At 41.5% G+C, this 27,100-nt stretch overlaps 1 protein-coding gene across 3 annotated transcripts in view; it reads left to right on the forward strand.

The window, feature by feature from the left end:
• FRMD4B (FERM domain containing 4B) overlaps positions 1-27,100 on the forward strand; it is a 164,790-nt gene that overhangs the window by 75,413 nt on the left and 62,277 nt on the right. For all 3 annotated transcript variants that reach the window (XM_063122016.1, XM_063122018.1, XM_063122017.1), the window contains exon 8: positions 25,082-25,165. In XM_063122016.1, the coding sequence (XP_062978086.1) occupies positions 25,082-25,165 (84 nt within the window). The remainder of the gene's footprint in view (positions 1-25,081; positions 25,166-27,100) is intronic.

A 27,100-nucleotide genomic window follows, 5' to 3' on the forward strand; every position in this document is an offset into this window, starting at 1 on the left:
ATGCCTTAGTTACATCCCGATTGGATTACTGTAACACGCTCTACGTGGGGCTGCCTTTGAAGAGTGTTCGGAAACTCCAGCTGGTTCAAAGAGCTGCAGCTAGATTGTTGACCGGGGCTGGTTACGGGGAGCATACAACTCCCCTGTTAAAACAGCTCCACTGGCTTCCAGTCTGTTTCCGGGCACAATTCAAAGTGCTGGTTATGACCTATAAAGCTCTATATGGTTCGGGTCCAGGTTATTTGAAAGAACGTATTCTCCCTTATGAGCCTGCCCGTGCTTTGAGATCTTCTGGAGAAGCCCTTCTTTCAGTCCCACCTTCTTCACAGGCACACTTGGTGGGAACATGGGAGAGGGCCTTCTCGGTGGCTGCTCCGGTGCTCTGGAACTCTCTTCCTGGGGAAACTAGGCTGGCTCCCTCCTTGATGGGCTTTCGGAAGCAGGCTAAAACTTTTTTGTTCAAGCAGGCCTTTGGAGAATAATCCAGCCCTCCATCTATGTTAATGTCTTATAATTTTGTTGTGTATTTTTAATTGTTTATGGTTTTGTTTCCCTCCCCCTCCCCCATGTATATTTTAAACTTTGTAAGGCCGCCTTGAGGCCCAGCATTGGGCAAAAGGCGGGATACTACTACTACTACTACTACTACTAATAATAATAATAATAATAATATATGCTTTGGGGGCGGGTACAAACCATTCTGTCAGAACTGTTTTTTAAAAAAAGAAAAGGATGATACACAGGCTTTGCTGCGATGATGTGTTAATACCAAGGCCCATAAACACTGAGATTGTTCTAAACGTGTCTCATGCTGTTGAATCTCTGCTGTTAAGGAGGTTTGAGTCTTTTTTTTTTTTAACTGGATGGACTGGGAGTCTGCCTAGGAATGTATGGAGGAAAAACAGGATACAAAAGTTACAAAATAAATAATAAATCCCTCTACCCCCACCCCCAAACAGATGTTTATGGTCAGAATGCATGTTTCAAATTCTCATTTATTCCAAATAAGATGTTGAAAATATAATGGCAAAAATGCTAAATGATCTCAGGCTATGATCCTAAACACACTTACCAAGGAATAATACCCATAGTCAGGCTTACTACTACAGTCCTATTGGACTTAATACTGAGTAGGGGTGTATAAGATTGCTCTGTAAGAAACTGACATCTTCTCAAGATAGGAAGAAAAAGCTTTAGTTACAGGTTTTGATATTATTATTAAATGTGCAAATTCCAAGCATGTTTTCTCACTCCAGGCAAGCGAAAGTTGTTTGTTTTTATCCTGCCAAGTAAACTGATTTGTTAAAATCCTGAGTGAGGAGAGAAATGGAAAGTTGTTTTAAACCCTCAGGATTCTGGAATAAATCCTGAAAACATCACTCCACCTGTTTTTATACAGTGCAATCCTATACAAGTCTACTCAGAAGTAATTCCTATTGCATTCAGTGGGACTTACTTCCAGGTAAATGTATATAGCTGTGCAACCTTGATCAGTGTTTCTCAGCTGCAAACACCTTAGCAGAATGTGCCTACCTAGGATTGCTTTCATTAAGCAATTATGTGAAGGGGGCTGGAAAAATAGGGGGAACCTACAACATGAAGTGGGGGCTGAGAAGAGGTGGGATCTTGCAACAGTAGGGTTGTAGTAAATCAGAAAAGGCAAATGAGAAAACCAAGTAAGCAACTCCAAGCTGCTGAATTCAGTTCAAGGATTAGAACAATGGTGTAATTTGCAGAGAATAGTTTATTATTTAGAAGAGGGGCTTTTCTTAATGCAAATATTCAGAGTCAATACTGCTGCCAATGCACAATTAAACCCAAAAAATATATTATTGCCATGGCTGTCCCTCAATCTTGCATATTTATTCTGAAATAATTTCTACACAGTTCAAGGAGCCTTACCTAAGACTACAGACTTAGTCATAGGGGTGTTTTGGTTGATTGTTTCTGTTGGTAGTTGAATAAATTAATGAATAAAACAATATCCATTTCCTTGTTTTTAATAGGATGCATAAATGTCACAGCGACCACCATCTTAGAAGAAACATTTTCATGTGCATGTGTGTGTACAAAGGGGGGGATACCTCTTCTAAGATGGTGCCCTGCCATGTATAATTTTTGAAGGTTCTTATGCTAAAAGTAATATTTTTAAAATCTCTGCTAACTCATGACTGAGGGGCATTTTTTTAATTGATTAATAGTGTAATCCTGACATTCCTAGTCAGAAATATGGTTCGCTAAATTCTATGGGCCTTACTGCCAGGTAAAAGGGAACAGGAATACAGCCTAAAAGATTGTTACAGTACAAGCCTATGCGTGATTGCTTGGAAGTAAATCCCCCTATAAGATTTTTCAAAGGGACTTACTACCAGGTAATTATGCATGGGATTGTAACCATATAGTACAATTTTCTACATACTTACAAAATTGGTGTGGGGGGAGTCCTGTTCTGTCGAATGAGGGTTGTATCCTAGTGTGTTTAGAATTGTTGGTCTAATGGATTAATCTAACAGATCAGTCAACTAAACATTGCAGCCTCATTATCATTCTCCCCCCCCCGCCGCCCCCCCCCACCAGTAGCCCCCTAATTGTCTCTGTGTTGTGGCCTGCAGTGAGGCTTCGAGACGGCCTAATAAACAATAGCTGCATTGATTCCATGGCTGATGAAAATGTTGGAACAGTTGGCAAAGAAGCAGGTGGGGGAAGCACATGTTTTGAAGTGCCAGTCATAACATGTTGTTGATATCAGGCTTGGGTTCAGATAGAAAGAATTGCCAGTTTGGAACCAGGTGTTGACAATAAATATTTCAGGCATTCCAAGATTGTGACTGACCACTGGGGTGGGTGGGTTCTTGGTTGGTTTGGTTTTGGGTCAGCATTTCATTTTGCCATTTCAAAGTGTTAAATTAGGGGAACAAAATACTCTTTCTCTAATCCTAGCCATATCTACTCAGAAGTAAGTCCCAGTGAGTTCAGTGGGGGCTTAACCCTAGATAAGGATTTCAGCCTAAATATCCCAGCACTGTGTAGAAATCCACCTACTTCCAAATTTGATGTTAATTCATTTTTCTACACACACACACACACACACACACACACACACACACACACACACACACACTCCAAACAATTTTGAAAAAGTATGATGCTTCCATACTCTGAGGAGACCATTAGTCCATGCAGGACAGTGCTGGTTAGTCCAATAGCAGCTCCCTCCAGGTTTTTGATTAGCTGTGATCCTTTCAGCTGGAAAGACTAGAAACTGAATTTTTCGAGTGCCCATCATGCTCTGTACTGCTAAACTAAAGCCCCCTCATAGAATTTCATGGGCAAAATCCAACATAAGTCCTATTTAGAATAATCCCATTGAAATGAATGGGATTTAAGCAAGTCAGGACTAACTTAAGTTCCATTTATTTCAATAGGTTTACTCGAAGTAGTATTTATGCTGGATTTTGTCCCATATGGCTTTAAATTGGTATCTAAACTGTGAAGCAATGGAAGCAAGACTCCAGACTTTCTCCTTTCTGTTTCGTTCAGGAAAGAATGTTGATTTCATTTTTTTATCTACAATATTTATATACAGTTCCATATCTGAAATAGATTCTGGAGCGGTTAACATAGGAAAAGTGTTATGGAAGTCCTCTTTTCTTTCCTTTTCTTTCATCTGATAGCTAGAGCTCTGGATGTGGAGGGGTCCGATGTATGCTCAGATATCAGTCAGTGTTATTGTTACATTAAAAAGAATATTGTGTGCTGCTAATGAGACAGTCGTGCCTGAGGGAAGGCAGCAACAGTGTTTTTGAGGGAAAAGCCATCTTTGTTTTCAATACTGGGAGCAGAGTGTTGCCTTATTTGAAAGCTTTGTAGTATGTTCAAGCTAGAGAAATCTCTTGGCAGCCCAGTAGACTATTTGGAAGATGCAGAACCTTGAAGTTTGCCAGGGGATTTTTGCCAGGGGAGCACAGAATGGGATGGCTCTCAGATGAGGTATTTTTATAGAACGTTTATGGCTGGTTTCAGTGAAGGCAGCCCTGTGCTTTAAGCAGCCTGGCTTTCTTAATAAAGACCATAAAACATTTAAAGAAAGAAAAGAAAGAAAGATGTATAGATGAGAAGGGATTGGAGTTGTGGACTCCACCTCAACAAAAGCCCCCTCCCCCAGAGGTTATCAGGTTTTTGGGAAACCTAAGTCATAGCACTAGGACCTCTCCTGTCCCCTTTAGAGATTTTATGCGAAGCAGAGCTGGTATCTATGCATGTGTCTCATCGTCACATAATATAATATAATTAAATTCCCGTTAACTAATAACTAAAAATAAATTTAGCAGGCATCCAACATCATATATATATATATATATATATATATATATCTGATCTCAATAGCAAACTTGTTTTTTAAGTGTGGATCCTTAAGTAGCCAAAATCACACCATCCATGCCCACAAGGCAGGGATCAGCAGGCTGGCGGAACCCCAAGGTTGACAGAAGTACCAAAAAATCAGGGGGAGGAATCCAGTGTGGATGACTCAAAACAGCCCATTGAAGACTGGACATGCTTAATGACCATATAATCTTGATTAACTAACTATTGGGGGATGGAGTGAGAGACAGAAAGATATACACACAGAGAGAAATGGAAACCAGGAGCACTCCATACTGCAACATTTTGCAGGTCCCACTTGTCTGTCCTAATGCTTTTACATGTTAAAATGTGCCATGTACAAATGGTGAGGTGGATTCTGTTCAGTAAAGTCTATTTATTTATCTATTAAACAGATTTAGCAACAGCCCCTTCAGCAGTTATTCCTCCTCCCAGCCGTTCTAGAATGCACAGAGGATGGATTGAGGCGACATACACTGTCAGTGCCCTTAATATTGCCAACAACTCTACCTCCTGCTTTTCTGCAGGACTTTTCCACACAGGCGGTTAATCTGCTGTATCTCCTTTGAGTTTCGTCGCAGAATTGAAATCCAAGCATGAGGAGAGTTTCCTATCCTGTTTTCCACTACATAACCTCTAGGTGGCAGTGTAGTATAGTGGAATAGTACAAATATACAGGAGGAAATTGCGCTTTCTTTCGCTTTCACAATTAAATGCTGCATTTCCCTGTTTTAAAAAAAAAACTTGCTGAAAGTGCTTGTCAGACACAGAAGCGAATCTGGAGGGTCATGATTTCATCTAAAGAGCCCACAAACAACTTTGAGTAGGGAATGACAAGTGCACAATAAATGCCTCATGTAGAAAAGCCCACATTGAGCTGAGGAGCTGAAAACACATATGCTTCTCTTCCAGATCTTACATTCAGTGGGCAAAAGTCAGGAGCAGAGCTGACAATGATGGGGACATTGAGGCTGGGAGCACTGTATGGGTCACTGCTTCCCCTGCCTTTGTGCATTCTTTATGCATGAAGGAATGATTTTTGAAGAGGGCTTATCTGACTGCTGCTTTTGCACATGAGGCTTAATGTTGCTTAATGAGCCATACTGCTAGTAGTATTTCGTCATATCACCCATGATAATAAATAACACAACTGTAAAGTTTAAAAGGAATTTTAGATACATCTGTGGCTGTACCTTCAGACTTTCTGTGATATCTAACTATTTATTTATTTATAATATGTATACACTGTCTTTCTACAAATATCACCAAATCTGTAGTTGAAACTGCATGCATGTTTTAGGACTTCTCTATTAAGTGCTAGAGGGTGTTTTTATGTAGTTATTTTTAAAAAGTGGATCCATTGATTCTGAGCTACCAGAGTATTAACTTTTAAAATTGTTTTATCATAATTGTGATGGATTGGTTTTTTACATTGTATTTTAATGGTTATTTTTATATTTGTAAACTGCCCTTGGAACTTTACTGTTGAATTTGCAGCATATAAATTTATTTTAAAAAATAATAATCAGATTCTATATTAGTGGCTTTATTTTGCAATGAAGTATGCATTTCCTAGGTGTCTAGTTATTAATAGTTGCTTCCATGCTTCTTTGATTGAATTGCAAGGCAGCAAAATCTCTTATGATCATCAAGTCTTGCATGCTAATTCCATATACCCTAGCACCCTATCAATTAGCATGTGGATCTCTTAGACTATATCTAAGAGATCCAGAAAAAAAGGAAAAAAATAACACACCAGAGATGCATGCAATGCAAACGAAATGTTGACCATATGAAGTTGCTATTTTATATTGAATCAGACCTTATTTATTTCTTAAGTACCTTTCGAGACTATGAACTACCCAAGGTAGTTTACAATACAAAACAGTAAAATTAAGCATCAAATTATAAAAACACATTAAATTTAAACAGTTTTAAAATAATCCAGTTAAAATACAATTACAAATATCTACCCTAAAAACGTTTCATTTAAAAACAAGGGAGAACAGGTATGTTTTTAAAGCCCCTTTAAGAGCAGCTACAGATGGAGCCAGATGTATTTTTTCTCAAGTGGAGTAATAGCCACTACTAAAAAGACCTCCTCTCTAGTGCTCACCAACCTGACTAATTTGTGATGGGCCAGAAAGTAGGGCCTCTGACGGTGACCATCAGGCTCAGGCAAGTGTAGATGGTTGTTCTATTGATCTAGACCCATACTGTGTATTCTAACTCGTGAGGTCTCCAATAGGAGTCTTTCCCATCCTTCCTAATTGGGGCTGATCTTTTTATCTGCGTGCAAAGCAGATGCTCTGTTACTACTGAGCTAATAGCAGTGCCCTATGTTACCATAAAAAGAGGACGTTGTTGATGCTGGTTCTATCTGTTCTTTTGCCAAAGCAGAGAAAACTCTTCTTCATCTCTTAAATGTTATTTGGATAATCACAAAGAAGTTCTTACAACTGGAGTCACTTTTCTCTCAAACACATGTGTATGTATATAAACAAACAGAAGAGCTGGTGCAGCTGGTGTCCTCACTGCCTTTTTCCTTCCTTGTGGCATACGTGAGGGGACAAAGTGCGGAATGTCCACAAATAGTTGCCAAGCATGGCTGGGCTTCCTCTGCAGGATGCTGAAAAATAGCTGGGTGCAATGGTCTTCCTACAGTGGAGGAAAGAAACAAAAAGGACAGTACCAAATATAAAAGAGCAACAACCAGAAGACACAGGGGAAGAAAAGATATTTGCATGAAACCAGACTTGTTTTGCTTTTCCCCTCAAAACGCAATGAGACTCATAGACCTAGAGGTCTAGTGAGATGGAGGGGTGAAGATCCTGCAATATTTTTATTGCGAGATCTCCCTCTCTGTTCACACACGGCATGTGATGACCTCAGAGGGACAAGTGTCATGCCCGCCATTTTTTAAAAAAGAGACACGAGCACTCGTGTGCAAAAGGTAAGTCCTTTTTTTAAAAAATAATAATAATGTCCCCGCTCTCCCCACCCCACCCCCAATGAGCGCAGAGCTCCTGAGGATCTCTGTGCCCTGTGCGCGGCTCCAGCCTCTTCACAAGGAACAAACCGCGACACTTGGCCACACATTCTGTGGTCTCGGGCTCAGCCCGAGACCGCGGCAAAACCAGGCCTAAAGTGGAGGGTAAGATCCCGGGGCAAGGGAGAGATCATTCCAGCCTGATCCCGGGATCCCCTGTGTGTCAGGTGGATGCACAGGGACGTTCCCGGGAATTGCCCTGGGATAAAGCCCCATCTAGCTAAGGCCTATGTCACCCTTCTGGGAACAGAAATAGAACTATGAAGATCTAGATTAGCAATAGTTCTTCCAATCTTGCATGCTTCACAGAGCAACCCCTCAACCCCTGGTTCTTTTGTATTTTCCCCTCTCATTCTGGAGACGATGGGACCAAATTATGTAGCTGCCCAACAGTGAGTAATATGTGCTCCAGTTGCCAGCCATCACTACGGGGCAGTGAAAGAGAAGGAGAAGCCACGCCCAGCTGGGTATCTCTTGGCTACCATTGCTGGACAGCAAACAAAGCAGGGAAGCTGGTTCATACCTGTACAAGAGCAGCAGCAGTACTGCACCTGCGCAGCATAAAATTGGGTCTTCAGCCACTTGTCCTTCTGCAGCAAAGCACAATTTTTAGTGCAGTAAATTTTCAGTGCATATGACGGGAAACCAAAAAAGAGATTAGGAGGAGACTGCAGTTTTGAGAACAGAGCAGCTGCCCCTGCCCCTAAGGTCATGCAGCTTCCTCGCCCCATCCCCAGTGTTCACAGTTGAGTGTGAATATCTGAGCAGGGGAAGCTGATGTGTATAGACATCAACACACATAGGCTACCATAGGGACTGGAACCTTGCATGATCATGGTTCTTCCTCCCATAAAAGCCTATGGACATAGATCAGGGGTGGAGAACCACTTTCAGCCAAAGGGCCAAATTCAGAAAAGTCCTTGGGGGCCACATTCCAGTGATGAGTAGGGGGGGATCTACACTATTGCTTTTAAAGCGCTTTAAAGTACTTTGAAAACGTCTTGAAAACGGTATATGCAGTGTGTCCTGGGCTCCAACAGTTGTCAAAACTGTTATAAAGCGCTTTAAAGCGCTTTAAAGCTGTAGTGTAGATCCCCCCCAGGACCAAAGACAGAAGCGGCGAGACCAAAAATACCAGAATACTGCCAATAACTAAGGCTTAGAAGAAACAGTTCAACTTTTTAGAATGGGGGAAAAACTGCACCAAAACAGGGGAAACGTATGAGCAATTGGTGTTTGGGGGAAAGTGGGTGAGGTCAATGGAAAGGGTGGGGTATCTAGGGAACCCAGGAGGTCTGGTTTGTGAACTTTGTAGAGCTGGATTTAGTCCACGGGCCTAAGGTTGCCCACCCCTGGTATATACTCTGATCCTTCCCTGCTCAAATATTCATACTCAAGGCATGGACATCAGGGGCACAGCAGGAGAAGCCGCGTGGCCATATTGTCATAACCTCCCAATTTTCTCTTACTACACAAGGCCCACCTTGATGCAATTAACCTTAGAAGGGCCTACTGTTAAATCTCCCAGGGTTAACAATATTAATTTGAATACTGAGCTACTATTAGGAAAGTGCAAAACTTACACATGTAGGAACACTTTCTGCAGGATAAAGTAATAATAGGTTGCTAAGGTAAACCTAAGGCAGTGCTAACTTTTAGAGATCACAGTCTTCTTTTAAATGTTAAAAATCAAGTTGGTAGTGAACAGTCCTACAAGGGAACTGTTTTGCCTCAAAAATATTCCCCAGCAATAGTTATTTTAATCTACGTTATTCTCTAAATCTTTTTGTCTCCATCCATTTCGAAGGCTGCACTTCCAAAACTGCTGGTGGGGGTGGGGGTGGGGGGTGGGAATCCCCTGTTGTCACAATTTCCCCTTGCATACAGTGGGCGTTTGGAGTAGGTTTTTGGGTAGGGGTGCAGCCTGAGAAAGCACCAGACAGAGATGAGCCTCTCCATCCATTTGCCCAGGACATTCTGCTTCTGAGGCTGCACCCCCAACAACTGTTGTTGGGTATTTCCTCCCATTTTGGAGGGCAAGAAAATTAATCATTTCCAAGTCAATCTGCGATGAGCAAGGAAGAGTTCCCCTTCTATCCTTGTTGGTCGGGGTTGGGGAGTATGTGTCATTGACACGCAAAGATACTTCATTTTGAATAAAAATGTTCAGGACCATTTTGCGTGTTTACTGAATACCATTGAGAGAGGCGGGGAAGTTGCCTCTTTGGAAAATTTATTTTCTGACAGATGATCTCAGATTCTAATTTCTGTAGTAATGTTTTTTCAGAGCCTAGACCTAGCCATACATACTCCCTGAAAGTTAATTAAATGGCTGCCAGGAGGGCTTCTATTTTCTTTAAACAGCTGACACATTGGGTTTCCATTATAGCTCATGGGCTGCAAAGATAACTCCTGCCTGGTATAGCATAACACAAGCAATGTAATGAATTCCGGATGGCTGACGAGTGTAAGGGAGTATCATTATTTGGGTGATAAACAGTAAACACCATTTACAAGGGGAAACGGTTCATATAAAAATATATCCTGCAGACTGATGTCGCAGCTTAATTGAAAGTCAGGAATTTCTACATCAAATGGAAGGAATATGTATGTTTCCTACTTCTACAGCTTGCAAAGCATGCTGCTGGGTGTGTTGTATAATTGCTAAATAATCGAATCATACAGCAAACTCTTTGTAACAACAGTTTATGCATGTTAAGGTTGGGGGGTTGGAAAGATGTTCAGAGAAAGCAGCTGCTCTTATCTAAAAACAGTCATACTGTGGTGAAATGCTTGTGAGACACATTTCTCATCATAAAGCTAACTTGTTTTTTAAAAAGCAAAACTAACAAACAACACACACACACCCCTGGAATCACTAGCAAGCTATAGATCAGCATGGGCAAACTTTTTTTCTGTCAAGGGCTGCATTCCCTCAAGGGTAATCTGTCAGCAGCTGCATGCCTGGGTGGGTGAGCTAAAGCCAACTCTGGGTAGAGCCAGAAGCAAAAGTTGGTGGGACACCCCCCCACCTCTCTCTCTGCTGAACTACAAGTGAAGCATATAATAGTGTAGCATGTAGCTGATGCTTATCAATTCTAGTGTAAGTGCACTTGGCCCCACTTTGGATTGGTGCCACTGCGCTCCAGGAGAGAAGGATTAAACCTTCCCCACCACCATTTCCCCTTGTCCCCCAAGAGGGAAAAAAGCCTCCAATGACCCCATGCATAGCGGGACCATATTTTGGTTACCCGAATGCATAATCAGCAGGACTCCCCTTTCCAAGTACTTACATTATGTCCTCTTTGTAGGGCAGAATAGAGGAGGGTTGTTAGAGCCTATACAGAATCAGATGTGGACATTATTCTCATGGTAGTCGATGTGGGAAGAGTGGGAGACATTTTGTGGCCATGGTTTTTTTAGTACTGTTCTCACCCATCTGTTTTCTAGGGAGGATGGATTAAGGATGTGCTGGAGTCTTCCTTTGAGATGTGGTCTGCCCATCCTTTGTATGCCCTGGTTACCTGTGCAGGGTTGACTCATCCTTGAAGCAATAGAATTGGGTTCCTTGGTTGATGTTACTGTTGGAAATCCTGAAGCAGGGCACCTCTAAGCTTTCTGAGAGGACAGTGCCTGTTTGATGATATGCAGTGGAACATGTTATCTTGAGTGAAAGGTGTCAGGTTGATGTATGAGGTTGTGAGCTCTTCTGTTACATATGCATTAGGTAGCAGTCTGAGTGAAATTTATGGCATTGCAGACTAAATTCATCACTGTACTTTGGTTGAGGGGAAGGGCGGCAGTTAAAATGAGCTTGCACTAGAACTTGTTTAAGTTTCTGAGACTCTTAAAAACATTTGAAGTTTTTATGGTTGTGCTTCATTTCAGCATTTGTCACCGCATTCAGGATAAATACCTATTTGTAGAGACATTTAATTGACTCTCACAGGCACAATCTAAAATAATAATTAGAGTTGTTTTCTGTTGGGTATAGGGTAATTATTTTCCAGATCTACACCCAAGCAATTAAATAATCTGCAGTGCTCAATACCCACTATGCTTTCCCAGTAACACAACAAAGAGTGTTGTGGTATCTTCAAGACTAATAAATTTATTGTGCCATAACTTACCGGTGTACTTCATAGGCACAGCTACTAATGTATGTTAAAAACAAACAAACCATGCATTAATTGATACTGTTAACAAAACTACAAATATCTGGTCCAATGATTATTTTCTTGATCTCATATTTCCACTTTAAATGGTGCTCAAGGAGGTTAACAATAATAAAATATAGATTAAAACCAGAATCTTAAGTGAAACTTAACAAAAAAAAGCTTGTGGCTGGGTTGATAGAAATAGATTTCAGTTATCTGTGTAGAACACTAATCAATGCAATCGAAGTAGTCAGCAGATGTAAATATGTTTGGAGAATAAAACATGAATGAAGTGAGTAAAGAATGGCTAGCCCAGGATATTTTGCTGCCTGAGGCGGTATAGCAAATGGCGCTCCCCTAGCCCTAGAGGGTCAAAGTGCATAGTACCCAAGGATGGTCAAATTATTTTGGCACCTGGAGCAGAAAATCCCACAAGTACCTTTCCTCCTTCCTGGTAGTAAAAATACAGTAACAATAAATTCAATAACTTACCATTTCCTGCCCTTCCATGACATTGAAAATCAGGTACTTGAGGCAGCTGCCTTACTCTGCGTAATGGTAGGGCTGGCCCTGAACCATGGGCATGCTCCAGCAAAAGTAAAGCAGTCTCACTGATTACATCAGGAGAGATTAAAGCACATGCTTAATTCTTCCAATGAAACCAACAGGACTTTTAAAACCACTTTCCTTTGGCTGGGTCACGTCCTTTTGTTTTGTGGGTAATTAGCTAACGTTGTGTAATTATAACAAAGGCTGAGTTCGGACCACACAATAGTCAATAGTCAACTCCACGGTTGATTATCAAGAGGGTACATCCCACATGACATAATTATAATCAACCGTGGTGTGGATTTAGTCAATGGTGTGTTCGATTGACACATCCCCTGCCCTTTCTTCCCCCTCAGTCCTTTCACTGGTATCCCATCAGACATTGTGAGTTCTCCCAGCTGGGCTAGAGCAGCTGTCACCGCTTTGGTCGCTCTTGCCAGGGGACTCTGTAGCCGCCAAAAATAACCAACTATGTGTGATGAAATAGTCAATGGTGCCCAACACACAACACAATAACCAACAATTGTTCAAATAATAACTGCACAGTGTTCAGCTGACTAACCAACTGTGGTGTGAAAAAGTCCAGACAAACAACACAATAACCAACCGTTGACTATTTAACCCACCAACGGCTATTTAACCACCATTGGTTATCATGTTGTCTAAACCCAGTCAAAAAGTCTTGTGGCACCTTAAAGACTAACAAATTTATTCTGGCATAAGCTTTTGTGGCCACTGTCCATAAAAGTGCGGGAGGCAGGGGAGATGCCTATTTACATCTCTTTCCTCACTCCCAGGATGTGTATATAAATCTGCCAGTTTGAGGTTAGCAGAGATGAAATGAGGTAGAATTCAAGAGCTCTGTGAGAAATATTGAAGCATGTAAAACAGTTGACATGACCACAATTTGAGAAAAGCTATTATAGACTCTCAGTATACCAACTATAGTGTTCGTGTTCCTTTGGTGCGTACACATCATTGTGCTAGTGACTATACTGCTGGGTTTGGACTCTGAAGATTAGAGGTTCACATCCTTTTTCAACCTTTGCAAAGAGGGTTAGACAAACTCAAGGAGAATGGCTCATCTATGCCAAGCAGGATATTCCACTATGAAAGCGGTATATAAAAGGCAGGAGCCACACTACTGCTTTACAGCGGTACTGAAGTGCACTGACAACTGTTGGAGCCCATGACACACACCATATGCCGCTTTCATACCACTGTCATAGTGCTATATTCTGCTTCCCAAGGACTCCAACCACCCCCTCCCATAGAACTGCTCAGAAGGACACTCCAGCAATGGAGCAAGTTGGAGGCAGGCACAAAACCTCCCCCCCATCCATGCAGAAGATGGAGAGGAACGTGACCATCTCCCTCCTTGGAAGCTACAATCGTGGATAGACACAATCACACACACACACCCGAACCCATCTCCGTCCCAGACCTTCCGCGGGAGGGGTTGGAACCTCATCAGAAGGAGGAAGAGTGGCCATTGCCGCCCCATGCGCCCCGTTAGCCATTGGTCCGGGACATGCCTCTGGCACAAAGCCAGAGGATGGCGACAGAGTGGAGATGTGGATCTGCACCCCCTTGGTATGAAAAAGTCAGGGTAAGTGGCTAACTTTTTTTAAAGCGGTGCTTCAGGGGAATGCCCTGGGATGGCTCCACAATGGCTGCTGCGTCATATAAATGACCTGCCGCAACTGCAGACCCATCCCAGGGCTTTCCCCTCATCAAGATGTACCCCTGGTTTTGTTTCGCCAATATGAAGCTTCAGTAACAATGGCAGCAGAGCTGATATGCATGAGAACTTCTGAGCCTTTTGAGTACTTAGGAAAAGTGCTACATTTAGAAAGTTGTTGTTACTACTATTACTATTACTACTGGTTTAATTCAATCAGTAGTAACTTGTTCTAGCCAGATCCCTCTAGCTGTTTGGATTGATGGAATCAGGAAATCATTAAAATATTTGTAAACTGTTGGAGAGATTGAGTTTGTTCAGACGATCATATCTTTGCATAATAGGCTGAGGTATCAGCAAGATAGGAACATAAGATGCTTGCTCACGCAGGCAGCCCCTTCAATCTTCTCTTTGCAGCATAAGAAAAGAAACCAGGAAGCCTCTAATTAACCACAGTTTCCTTTTTCATCTGAGCCAGATACTGTGGTTACCAGCTTTGGAACAAGCCAGGATATAAAAAACAAGGTTTGAAGTTAGTTTAATATCCTAGCTTCTTCCAAAGCGGATAACCATTGTATCCTGGATTAGATGAAACAGGAAACTGGTTAATCAGAGGCTTCCCGGTTTAATCATAGCTTGTGACAAGGGGAGGAATGAAGGGACTTACTATGTTATATGCAGCTCCACTCTGCTATTCCTAAAGCTTGTCCAGCTTTCTCCTGACTAAGCTCACTGTGCCCAGCAAACATAGTACAGAGAGTGATAGCAATTCAACGCCACTTTCCCTTGTAGTTTTGCCAATTCTCTGCCTTTGTGTGTATGCCTTTTTGTAGTCTGAGGTGTCTTTTGTTATCAGCACATAGGACTATGATAACAAGCTTTCAGTTTTGTTGCTGCACAAAAGAACCACGACTAATTTGGCTAATCTGACTTTTGTGCAAAGAGGAAGAACCCATGAATGTTAGCAACAACAAGTCTCTTGCTCACGGGAGCCTTATGGGGTTCTTCTGGCATCATGCAGACCGTGAATAATCCTCAGTCGCTTAACAATAAATCTGCAGGTAGAGGGGAACAGATCCATTTCCTGCCTGATGCATGTCAGATTATGTCTGGTACTCTGAGGTCATCGTTTCAATTTATAGGTGTTTCATGTTGACTCTGAATGAAATTGTATGCCCCACCCACCCAAAGCTAGAAGCTGTTTAGTTTCAAGTGTTCTTTATAAATATCTTAGCTGTATGCAAATAGCTTCTAAATTCTCCACCCTATTTGTGGGCAGAAAAACTGGGGGGACCATTTCATTGAATTTGTAGCATAGGTTCTTTCTTTTTTCTTAAGGGTTTTTGTTCTTTGTGCTGTCACTACCGAGGTTGCTATGTAAGTATGTGTTTTCTTTCTGTTACACATCATTCTGCAGCCTCCTGGGCTACCTGCACTTCCTGATCTGAAAAAGCCCCCTGGGACATCTTCCCCTGGGCTTTAGATGAGGTGGAGGAAGCCAGGAAGGTTGTAGAAGAGATGATGATACAATGAAAGACAGGACACTCGCTCACACACCTCAGCTACCTCATTAGTAAGGTGAGCAGAAGAATTGTGAAGCCTACCCATGAGATTTTCTTCTCCTTTGAACATTTTTTCAACAGCAACTAATTTTCTCTCAAATTGATTGAGAATGGTTGAAAGAAACTTGCAAGAAATTTTCAGCACATCACAAATAAATAAATAATACAACTACTCTCACCACTACACACCCACCCCCGCCCTGCCAAAAAGCTACATATGTGATTTGTCTTCAATTCACACTGTCTGCTGGAGGTGAGCTTGAGAGTTGCTGGTCACGAAAAACAAATAAGGCTGCAACCCTGTACGGACTTACCTGTGAGTAAGTCCTATTGAACTCAGGCTTCTGAGCTGTAGATGTTTATAGGATTGCACTGAAAGCTACCTTATTACTCATTGCTGTGAAAAATAAAGAGTTCTAAAATTGATCCCCTTGGCCACCTAAATCACATCCACATTGCATGATATAATGGTATGGCTTGAGTAGGAGTTGTTGCTGTTGGATAATAGGAACAACTCCGCATGCTTCCAGACACTAGGGGGCAATAAAGAATGTCCTGTAGCTTGATCAGTTCCTATTTCCTTCTTCCTCTTCCTTCCTCCTTCTCTCTCTGCCTCTGCAGCAAGTCCCATGCGGTTTCTCCAGAAAGGAAGCAAGAAACCACATCCCATGCCTTTTCTTACTTGCACTCATGCAACCAGTGTGAGTGCTTGTGGTTGGGTGCTTGTAGTTATACAATGTTAGATAGCCTTCTCCAACTATGTGTATAAAAACGCTAATAAAGTAAGTTGATTGGAACTTCTTTTAAACTAGCTCTAGCTTGCATTTATTGCCTCAAATACTAAATTTATGTTGCCATGCTTTTTCTGTATAAAACAACTCTGCTGTAATTCGTATCAGACTTTCCACCTTCAAATAGGCTGCTGGGTTTGGCTCAACTATCATCCATCTCAACCTTCCTCTTCAGGTTGTTTTGGGCAGGGCAAAATAGATACCAATATATTTTTTCTAAGATTGCTGGCCTTTAACTTCTGTTAAGGAAGCAGGTGTTCATACATAAGCTATATTTGGACACTTTTTCCTGAAAGCGCAGTATATAAAAATTTTCAATGAATCAAGTGAAAAATAAATATTTGAATCTATGATTAATATTTAAATCCAGGTTTTAGGCTGCACCCCATGCAACTTTGGATTTGTTTGTTTAATGTAATTACTATATTGTTGTTTTATGTTGTTTATTCGTTCAGTCGCTTCCGACTCTTCGTGACTTCATGGACCAGCCCACGCCAGAGCTTTCTGTCGGCTGTCACCACCCCTAGCTCCCCCAAGGTCGAGTCCATCACCTCCAGAATATCATCCATCCATCTTGCCCTTGGTCGGCCTCTCTTCTTTTTGCCTTCCACTTTCCCTAGCATCAGCCTCTTCTCCAGGGTATCCTGTCTTCTCATTATGTGGCCAAAGTACTTCAGTTTTGCCTTTAATATCATTCCCTCAAGTGAGCAGTCTGGCTTTATTTCCTGGAGTATGGACTGGTTTGATCTTCTTGCAGTCCACGGCACTCTCAGAATTTTCCTCCAACACCACAGTTCAGAAGCATCTATCTTCCTTCGCTCAGCCTTCCTTATGGTCCAGCTCTCGCAGCCATAGGTTATGGGAAATACCATTGCTTTAACTATGCGGTCCTTTGTTGTCAGTGTGATGTCTTTGCTCTTAACTATTTGATCAAGATTTGTCATTGCTCTCCTCCCAAGAAGTAAACGTTTTCTGATTTCCTGGCTGCAGTCAGCGTCTGCAGTAATCTTTGTGCCCAGAAATACAAAGTCTGTCACTGCCTCTACATTTTCTCCCTCTATTTGCCAGTTATCAATCAAGCTGGTTGCCATAATCTTGGTTTTTTTGAGGTTTAACTGCAACCCAGCTTTTGCACTTTCTTCTTTCACCTTCGTCATAAGGCTCCTCAGCTCCTCCTCACTTTCAGCCGTCAAAGTAGTATCATCTGCATATCTGAGATTGTTAATGTTTCTTCCAGCGATTTTAACTCCAGCCTTGGATTCATCAAGCCCAGCACGTCACATGATGTGTTCTGCATACAAGTTGAATAGGTAGGGTGAGAGTATACAACCCTGCCGTACTCCTTTCCCAACCTTAAACCAGTCCGTTGTTCCGTGGTCTGTTCTTACCATTGCTACTTGGTCGTTATACAGATTCCTCAGGAGGCAGACAAGATGACTTGGTATCCCCATACCACTTGCCACAATTTGTTATAATCCACACAGTCAAAGGCTTTAGATCCATTTAGTTTTCATGGCAAGAGTACTAGGGTGGGTTGCCATTACCTTCCCCAGGGATCGTATTTAGTCTAACCTCTACCATGACCTTCCCATCTTGGGTGCCCCTTCACGGTTTAGCTCATGGTATCCTTGAGGTGCTGAAGCTCCAGCACCACGACAAGGTAACATTCTCCTTTGCTGGAGAATTACTGTATTACTCCACAATAAGTTCTGTGAGACTATTGGAAACACATTGGCCTGCCTGGTTTACATATAACCCATGGTATGGGTTGTTGAATTCTGGGTTGTCATGATGTGTGAATGCAACCGCACTAATAAACCATAGTTTGTTAATCATGAACAATGCAAAAAGGGAACCCATTGTTTGTTGTTGGGTTGTGAACTCTGAGTTGTTTAGACCATGGGTTGTCATTATGTGCAATCCCAGAACCGTGGGTTATTTATTGGTCATTTCAGCAGACTACAGAATTGGTGGGCAAGAGTGGTAATAAACCACAGCTGCTTTATATGTCCGTACTACAGTGCCATAAAGGCATTTGGGATAAAGGAAGGGAGCAGGCAAGGGAGAGAAATAAACAACCCAAGGATTGAGATAACAATTATTTGTTTGATCATTTACCAGACAAACCCTGGGAAGGGCAATAAACCATGGGTTAACGTTACATGTGAACCAGGCCAATTGTTAACCTGTAAAACTCACTTCAATAGGTTGTGCCTTTGGAGTTCCTTAGGTACTTAGGCCTCCATCAATCAAGCAGGCAAAGAAGTTTCAATGGATATCTACCTGTTTAAATCCACTATGCCTGCTGGATACTGATACCAGGATAACTGCCAACTTTATACCAGCTCTCAGTTTGATCAATTAAAGCAAATGCAGTTTCATTAAAAGCTAATTAAAATCAGCTTTACATTAATAAATCAAAGCACCACACCTTCCAGGACCACACCTCCTTTACATTATTAATATATACTTGGCTTAACCTAAACTACTAGATAATCCTTGCTCTTCAAGATTTGCAGGCAGGCCTTTTAAGACCATATATCCCTAGCCCCAAATCTACAAGCAAATCAGAATGATAGACTCTTCACCCTTAAAACATGCCCATGGGAAGTATCTTGCAGCTTCATATCTGTATGCTTTAACCATTCCCAAGTATAGGAGAGCATTTACCCTTGCTCGCTTTAATGTGTTGCCATCAGCATTACTAGAAGGACGATTTAGTAAAATCCCGGTTAATGAACAGATACGTCCCTGTGGTTCTGGAGCAATAGAATTTGTCGAACATGTCATTTTGCATTGTAACATGTATGAGGAATGCAGAAAAAAGGTACTCTTTCCTTTATTAACAGCCCTTTCTGGATGTAACCCCACAACGTTGGTATTAATCTGTTTAAGGGATGTGTCCTCCCATATTACTGACAAGGTCTCTAAGTTTCTCATGACCTCAATGCAAATTAGAAAAATAACGTTGCAATCCTCCTGAGAGAAGGAACTCACCAAGCTGTATTTTGTTTTTATGTCACTTTTTATCTATCATTTGCATGTTTTGGTGTTGATTTTGCTGGTCTGTGACCGTAATAAATAACAATGAATGAATGAATGATTTTGCATATATTACACAGTAGGATGTGAATGAATGCAAACATTAAGATTTCTGGGGTGGGTGGCTTCATTTTCATCATGGATTAATTGCTGGAAACTCAAAATCAGAGGACATTAGACTCTTCCTTCTTGATCTTGAAGTTCCAGTATTTAATCTATGATTTAAAAATTTCAATTTTTTAAAAGTTTACTTTCTTTGCTGAAAATTATAATATGGGCATGGTGCTGAGTACAATACTAGACTATTTCCCCCCACATTATTGTAATTAAATGGGGGCAGACATTTTTTTTTCTAGGTGGAGGTATGAGAAGGTGTCATTCATGAAATTGAGAATGATTTGATGTTGTAAGCCCAGGCCCAACGGGCCACTTCTTTTCATCCTCATAATATGAGATTACTGTCTGGCCTAATGTAAAATAAGTGTATCTAACACATTTTGGGGAGACTTGAAGTAGCAAATGGAATCATTTCATGGAGGTTGGGTAATTTTGCAGTAACAAAATTTAGGGCTTTAGCCCTTAGGGGGCTCCAGAAGAGATTTGCAGTCAGAAAGTAGTATCGTTCCCCCCCCCACCCTTGAGTTGAGTGATCTTGTGTTCCCTCCATAGCTGGCCACGAAGCACACAATTCCAGGTAAATGAAAGGTTGCAGCAATCCACTCAGTGCTGTTATGAATGTTGTTAAAATTAGTTTAGAAACTGATTTAATCAGAAAGGGGGTTGATCTAGAGCTCTTATCTTTGGTACTGCTTAAATATTAAGCTGCTTGTAGAAGAATAATTAAGTCAGACATGTGCTGATATTAGAGTTCTAGCAGTGAGTTAGGCTGCCTAATTAGCATGCTTCAGCCAACACTATCCGATGTAGGTGTGCATCTGTCTGAAACTGGATTGACCAATGTAGATGGCTTGCTTTATTTATTTATTTGTTAAACACTTTTAGACTGATAGAATTAACATGTGGTTATTTGTCAGTTTTATCACTCTTATTTTCACGCTATAACGTGTTAGCAAACCCACTGTTTAGTCAGTGTGTGCTCCTAGAATGCACTTAAGTAAGACAGTGCACATTCATTAGAATTTGCTTCCAAGTAATTTTTTACATGTATGTTTCAATTTACATACTGCTTTTTTTCCTAAGTAGGCTCCAAGTCTATTAACAAACAATGAAAGTTCAAGTTGAATGCTATAAAAACAGCTCCATAATAAGAACAGTTTTTTTAAACAAAATACAAAACAAACCAGTAACAATAAAAAAAAACAGCAGGAAGGACAAAATATAATAACAACAATAGAGTCAAGAACAACCAGATAAAATCCACAAATACTACCATATGCTTTGTGTGATAATAAAGGCCTTTCCTGACCTATTAAAAACATTTTTAAGGCTAGAGTCCTCTACAAGTATGTCCCCTAGAACTCAGTTTTCAGTCGGCATGTATATGATTCACATACCGTAAAGGAACTAAAAACCCTACATAAGTTGGGTTGCAATTGTATGCTTGCGTAGACAGAAAAAAGTACTACAACTTCCAGCGTGCCCCAGCCAGCCATGCATGCAGTTGCACCCTTAGATCTAGAACAGCCTTCTGCAACCAAGATGGTCATGTTAGCTGGAGCTGAGTGCTTAATTTCTAAAATGAGATGTCAGGAAACATCAGTTTTGGGGCTAAAGGCCCTTCTTCCTTGGTTGCCATCTCTCTCATGAAGTGGCCATATGAATTGCTGATGATCAACTGACTCCATTTTGAGCTAATCAGAGGCGATAATGGATAAGTGACTATGAATGAGCTGTAATGTTTCAAAGCTTGAATTTCTATTACTCGTCAAAATAAAGTACAGGTTACAATTTACATTGTTGTGCATGTGACATTACATAAATATTGTTTGGGGTTCCTTTAGGTCTCATTGACTAGTGATTTTAGGAGATTTTTAACTTCATTTGTAGCATGCCACTCAGATCACTTACAGAAGTCGTGTGGATTATTTTTTTGGTAAACTATGCTTTGCCTGTATGTACCTGGACATAATGCTCCTTGTTCAGCGGTGCTTTGTATGTCAAACATTGTAATCTGGGTCATGGTGGATTAAATGAAGGTTGATCTTGCATTAAGGTCAAGGGATTGAAGGCCAGTTGATCCTCAGATTTCTTCCAGCTGAATGAGTCTATAATCCCCAGGCTTGTACTTCTTCCATAGGAGAAAATGTCCTTTTTTAAACTTTCTTTATTCACAGTCTGGAAGTGTGGCTATTTTCTGAGTTTTTGCCAGTGGTTCCCACTGGCGGCACACTAGTGCATGGGGTCCCCAACACGGTGACTGCAGGGACCTCCATTAGCATCCATGAACCTCTGTACTCCGTTCCCCCCCCCCCCAATATTTTTAATGAAAAGCTTGAAAAACATTAGGACGCCAGATTCTTCTTCCTGTTCCTGAACCTGCTGCTGATCGGCTGTTCAGGCAGAAAGTGAAAGAAAGAGTTCCCCCGCAGAACGCTCATCTCTCCCTTAGGCCTTAGCTAGACCTACCTGAAAGTCTGGGGAAAGGAGGAAAGGAGGGGAGACCTCGCGTTGCGATTAACGCGAGGTCTTGCCCTCATTTACACGTAAGGCGCGACAACCTCAGGAAGAGAGGCGCTGCGCCACCATTTTTAAATTTTCTTAAAAGGAGAGGAGCGCACAAACGGTCATGCGCAAAGGTAAGTGTTTTTTAAAATTTCGTTTCCCCACTCCCCCCACCCTAACCCCGATGGGTGCTGCTCCCCATGCAAGTAATCATGTGGAGCCGGGTAAACCCACGGAAATGGGCCACACGCTCCGCGGTCTCAGGCTCAGCCTGAGACTGCGGAAAAAGCGGGCCCAAAGTGTAGGGCTGATCCCTGGATCCCCTGTGGACGCACAGGGACAATCCCGGGATTCGCCCCGGGATATAGGCTGGTCTAGCTAAGGCCTTGGTCTCTCCCTTCCTAGCCTCTAGCTTGCTCTTTCTCTCCCATTCACCCCTTTATCTTGCTGTTTCTTTGCACTCCAAGCCTCTGGCCTACCTATTTCTCTGCCTCTCACCTCTTTACCTCATTGTTTCTCTTCCTCCTAGCCTCTCTCTTTCTCTCCCCTACCTTTTTACTGGTGAGCTGTTACGGAGGACCTCTAGGGTAGCCTAAGAAGCTGCCATTAATATGCTTCAATATGCTTTAATATTCCTTCAAAGTCAAGATGGAGGATATTTTCTATTTTAATGTCTGTTGTAACCTTGATTTGGGGGGACACACACACAATAGATGTTGGAACCCTCCCTCCGGGCATTATTTATTTTATTTTATTGCATCTGTATACCGCCCCATAGCCGAAGGTCTCTGGGCGGTTCACATAAGATAAAAACACTTTAAAACAATATACAAAAATTTAAAACCACAAAAACATGCAAAATGCACATACTTTTAAAACCACTATATAACAACTTTACAAATGATGAGCCAAAAACAGACCCAGGCTCATTTCATATTGCTAAATGCCTGGGAGAACAAAAAAGTCTTGACCTGGTGCCAAAAAGATGACAATGTTGGCACCAGGCGGGCCTTGTCATGGAGATTGTTCCACAGTTGGGGGGGGGGGGGCACCACAGAGAAGGCCCTCTCTCTTGTTGCTATTCTCTGAGCTTCCCTCGGAATAGGTACCCGGAAGAGGACTGTAGATGTTGAATGTAGTGTTTGAGTAGGTTCATGTCAGGAAAGGTGTTCCATCCATTAGAGCCACAAAACGTAGGGTGACATGGGTTAGTTTTGTCCTCCAGGCATACACTTGATGACTGATCACTGTAATACTAGCAACTTAAAGTGTTAACAGAATCCATTAAAATGCTTTGTGTTGTGAAATGGTGTGAGGAGATGCAAAGGTTTGGTCTATGATGTTATAGCCGTGATGGCCCAAGTAAGACATTACTTGATGGTGCATTCATCGAGTGATAAACAAGCACATGTGGACAGCTCGAAACCCTTGTATCCATTATTGTCCTACTTTGGGATGGGCTTTACTTATAGATACCGAGTTTGAGAGATGAGCTCATTTGAGGCCGGCAGGAACTTTTCTCACATATCAAATTGGCTACACCCCCAGGAGAGTCTCCTTGTAGATTGGCTTTTTGTCTGTCAGCATCTCTCTGCCATGTAGGCACTTGACTCCAGTGGTCCTGCTCGGTGCTCATGGCACACTTGAGACTTCGATTCTGCTGAGAACTAGTCTATGAAATAGGAACCTTTTATTACCGGTCAGAATACTCATAGAAAAGGACTAGAGCTTGAATGAGATACTTTTGTTATCTTGTGGAGTAGATTTTTTTCTGTGTGTGCATATATACGTACATGCATACATACACACATGTACAGACACACACATTTATACACATTCTTTGTGTATTCTTTTTTCATATATTAGAAACTTCAAAATAACTTCAATCACTTGTTACTTCTACTGGAGGACAGTCGAGTTAGATTTTTGTTGTTTTCTCTGATTGTCCTTTTCCTCCTGTGTTCCCTGAAAATCTGTGCTAGAGCTTTGGGGGAAACCCCCCCCCCAAACAGTGTGGGAGGTTAGTGTGGGGAGCTGCCATGGAGAAGGGGTAATTGGCAAAAAAAAGTCTCCCTCTCCTTCCACCAGCTGAATCAGACCCGCTTCTGTAATGGAAGGTTTTCCATGAATGGAATGATAACTCAGGATCCAAGCCAATGTTTTTATTTGGTTTTTGTTGAATTTTCCAGCTCTGTAAAAGATGTTCCTGCCTCCAAAGGAGAGGTTTCTATTGACTGGAGGCTCTTAAGAGAAAAGTGTGGGAGCCAAAGCTTAATGCTTTACTCCTGCACTCTTCAGAAATCTGTCATGCTTTGCAGGCAGACACATGCCTACAAAGAAATTCTGCACAAAGGTTGGGACAGAGATGTAATTTCTGCTGTGCTAAATTATTTAAGATGCAGTGAACTTTGCAGCCTCATCTTGAACAAGAATTAGGCCCCTTGTATAAGAAGTCACCCATCAGCTTGCTCCACTTGGAAACAGAGACACATGTTAATCATGACTCAGCCAGCCCAATGAATCCTGGATACACAAAAGTCATGTTGGTGCTTGCTGATCTCTACCAAAGCATGCAGAAATCCTGCAGAAATTGATTGACCTAATTAAGCATATAAACAGAAAGTATTGCCACTTTTTTCTTTTTTTCTTTTTTGCCAGCAACCTCACATGCCTTTTGCCTTCTTAAAATAATTAAATGGATTTATGCCCAAACCCTAGATCTTAGGGCATGTTACAACTTCTTTTAAATTGCAATCTTATGCCTTCTTTCTTAGGAGGGAGTAAGATTCGTGGAATTCAATGGGATGTACTTCTAAGTAGACATGTATAGGATTGCACTAAAAACAAAACAAAACATGTTTTCCCCCTAGCCCTATTTTTCATGTTAGATATTATGGGGGTTCCTTTATCATCTGGTTAAACTCAGATGTGTAATTCAGCAGCAACAAACTTTCAGTAATAGCAATTAGCGTCCAGTGAATGTTACCACCGTTTCTTTTCCCTCAGCAATTGGATTGCCTCAACAGCACTATGTTCCTAATCAGAATAGTAATGTAAGTGAACTTCTTTTGTTCAGAATTGTCATTCAAGAAGGCCTATAGGGTTACGTTGCTATGACAGCTGGAGTATGCTATGAATGAATGTGCTTTTGAGTGACTAAAACTCAGCCCCTTTTGCTAAAACCCAATGGTTGTCTTCGTGATTTCAAGATAGTAACACTCTACCATTCTTCTGTGTTTTTAAAGTGATGAAAATGCAAGAGAAGATCTAAAGAACTTGCCTGCCTTTCCTACTAAGACTCTGCAGGAACACCCTTCACTCGCCTATTGGTAAGACACATTTATTTAATTTACTTGTCTTATCATGTTTGTACCTTGCCCTTTCTCCAGGCCAGCATTTGTAGTACCCCCCACACCGAGTATTATCCTCCCAACAATCCTGCGAAGTAAGTTAGGTCAGACAGTGACTTGTCCAAGGTCATCCAGTGACCTTCATAGCTGAGCAGGGCTTTGAATCAAGGTCTTTTTGGCCCATCCAACACTCATTGCTAACTTACCAACTAACACACATGTAAATATTTTTATAAGACTGTTGAATTTTCCTTCCAGCTACTAAATGGAAAGCAGTTGAGCAAATAGTATAGATTATGTTTAATCCAAGCTCTGGAAGTAAACATTGCCAAAGTTTAGGAGCTATAAGTATATGTGAATCCAGGAGCAGGATTTAAAAGATAAATTTACATGTTTAAGAAAGCCATAACTCAGCTTGTGAAAAGTTTAAAGAAACTGACTTCCATAAAACACTCCCCAAAAGAGACTCAAGCTACAACCCTATACACAGAGTCCATTAACTCAATAAACCTTACTTCTGAGTAGACATATACAGTATTGCACGGTCAGTCAAGTAAAACAAATGTCTGAGACAATTCAGATACTATTATATAGTAAATACTTTGCAAACAGTGCGCTACTTCTAGTGCTATTGTTGTTGCGCTAGCAGAAACTGTCGCTTGTGAAACATCAACTGTGCTTGCTAGTGCAAGGTGTTTCCCAGGAAATCCATTGCCCTAGCAACTGCTATTGATGTTGCACAAGTGTCCTGCCTGAACCAATCAGTTTAAACGCATTATCTAACATTATGAGATGGGGGCAGGACTGTCTCTGTCCCTTTTATTTTTTTATTTAAAGGCAAGAGCCCTCCCAAGCTGGCATAGAGCAATAAAATACATAATAAAAACCAGTGCGGTATTAAAAACTATTAAAGCAGCAATAACAGTAAACCTGTCAAGGGAAGGTCAGAGTAAAAATAGGATGTTTTCAGGGCCTTCTTAAAAGCCTGCAGTGATGGGGCCTAGTGGACCTCCAAAGGCAACTTATTCCAAAGATGTGGGGCCACTAAGGAAAAGGCCCTCTCTTGTATGGTCCCCCATCTAACTGCTCGCACAGGTGGGCAAATGAGAGGGGACTCTCTTGCTGATCTTAAAGTGTGGGCAAGCTGATATTTCCTCTGTAGTCTTATCACCTTAAAGGGTAGATTGATGTTATGCTGTCCTTTGTCCCATGTCTGCCTGGTTCTCACTCATTAGCTAATATGCATTAGGGAGGTCTAGTAATTGAGGCTCGAAAAAACAAATGTTGCTTGAGGAAGTGATTGTGTGCTGGATCATCTTCACACATTCCAGCTCCACACAGCTTTCACCATTAGAGGTAGAGAGCTAAAAAAAAAAATCATGGTGGGAGCAAAGGAGCTACGTAACTTACATCAGTCTTGTTCAGTCATATGCCCAAGAGGGTTAAAGAAAACAGGAGCTGAAAATTCCATCTGCAAGTCATATGAGCTATTTGTCAGAGAGTGAGAGAAAGGGAAGGGGAGCCTTCTCCCCAGCAACTTCTTCTGTAGATCCTTTATCACATATGGCCAATGCTTGTTGGGGATTATGCGAGTGGTAGTCTAGCACATCTGAGAGCCCCAGATTGGAGAAGGCTGTCATACAATATATATGGGATTTTGGTTGTTATTTTTACCTGTGTGGGAATGCGTGCTGATGTATTTCTGTCCACTTTTAGCTGCAAGTTCTCACCATGGTGATACGTGGTACGGACACATCATGCTGGGGTGGGGGCAAGGCTAAAACCACTGCTGCAGCTCCACATGTTGTTGTTGAACTTTGCTGTGTTGATGCCGTTGGCAGCTGTTACATATAGGCTCAGTTTATACATCATGACAACCCACCATTTTTAAAAAATTGTGTGTGGTCATGAACG

This window comes from Elgaria multicarinata, chromosome 3 (genome assembly GCF_023053635.1).
Source record: "Elgaria multicarinata webbii isolate HBS135686 ecotype San Diego chromosome 3, rElgMul1.1.pri, whole genome shotgun sequence".
In the NCBI taxonomy this organism is placed as follows: Eukaryota; Metazoa; Chordata; class Lepidosauria; order Squamata; family Anguidae; genus Elgaria; species Elgaria multicarinata.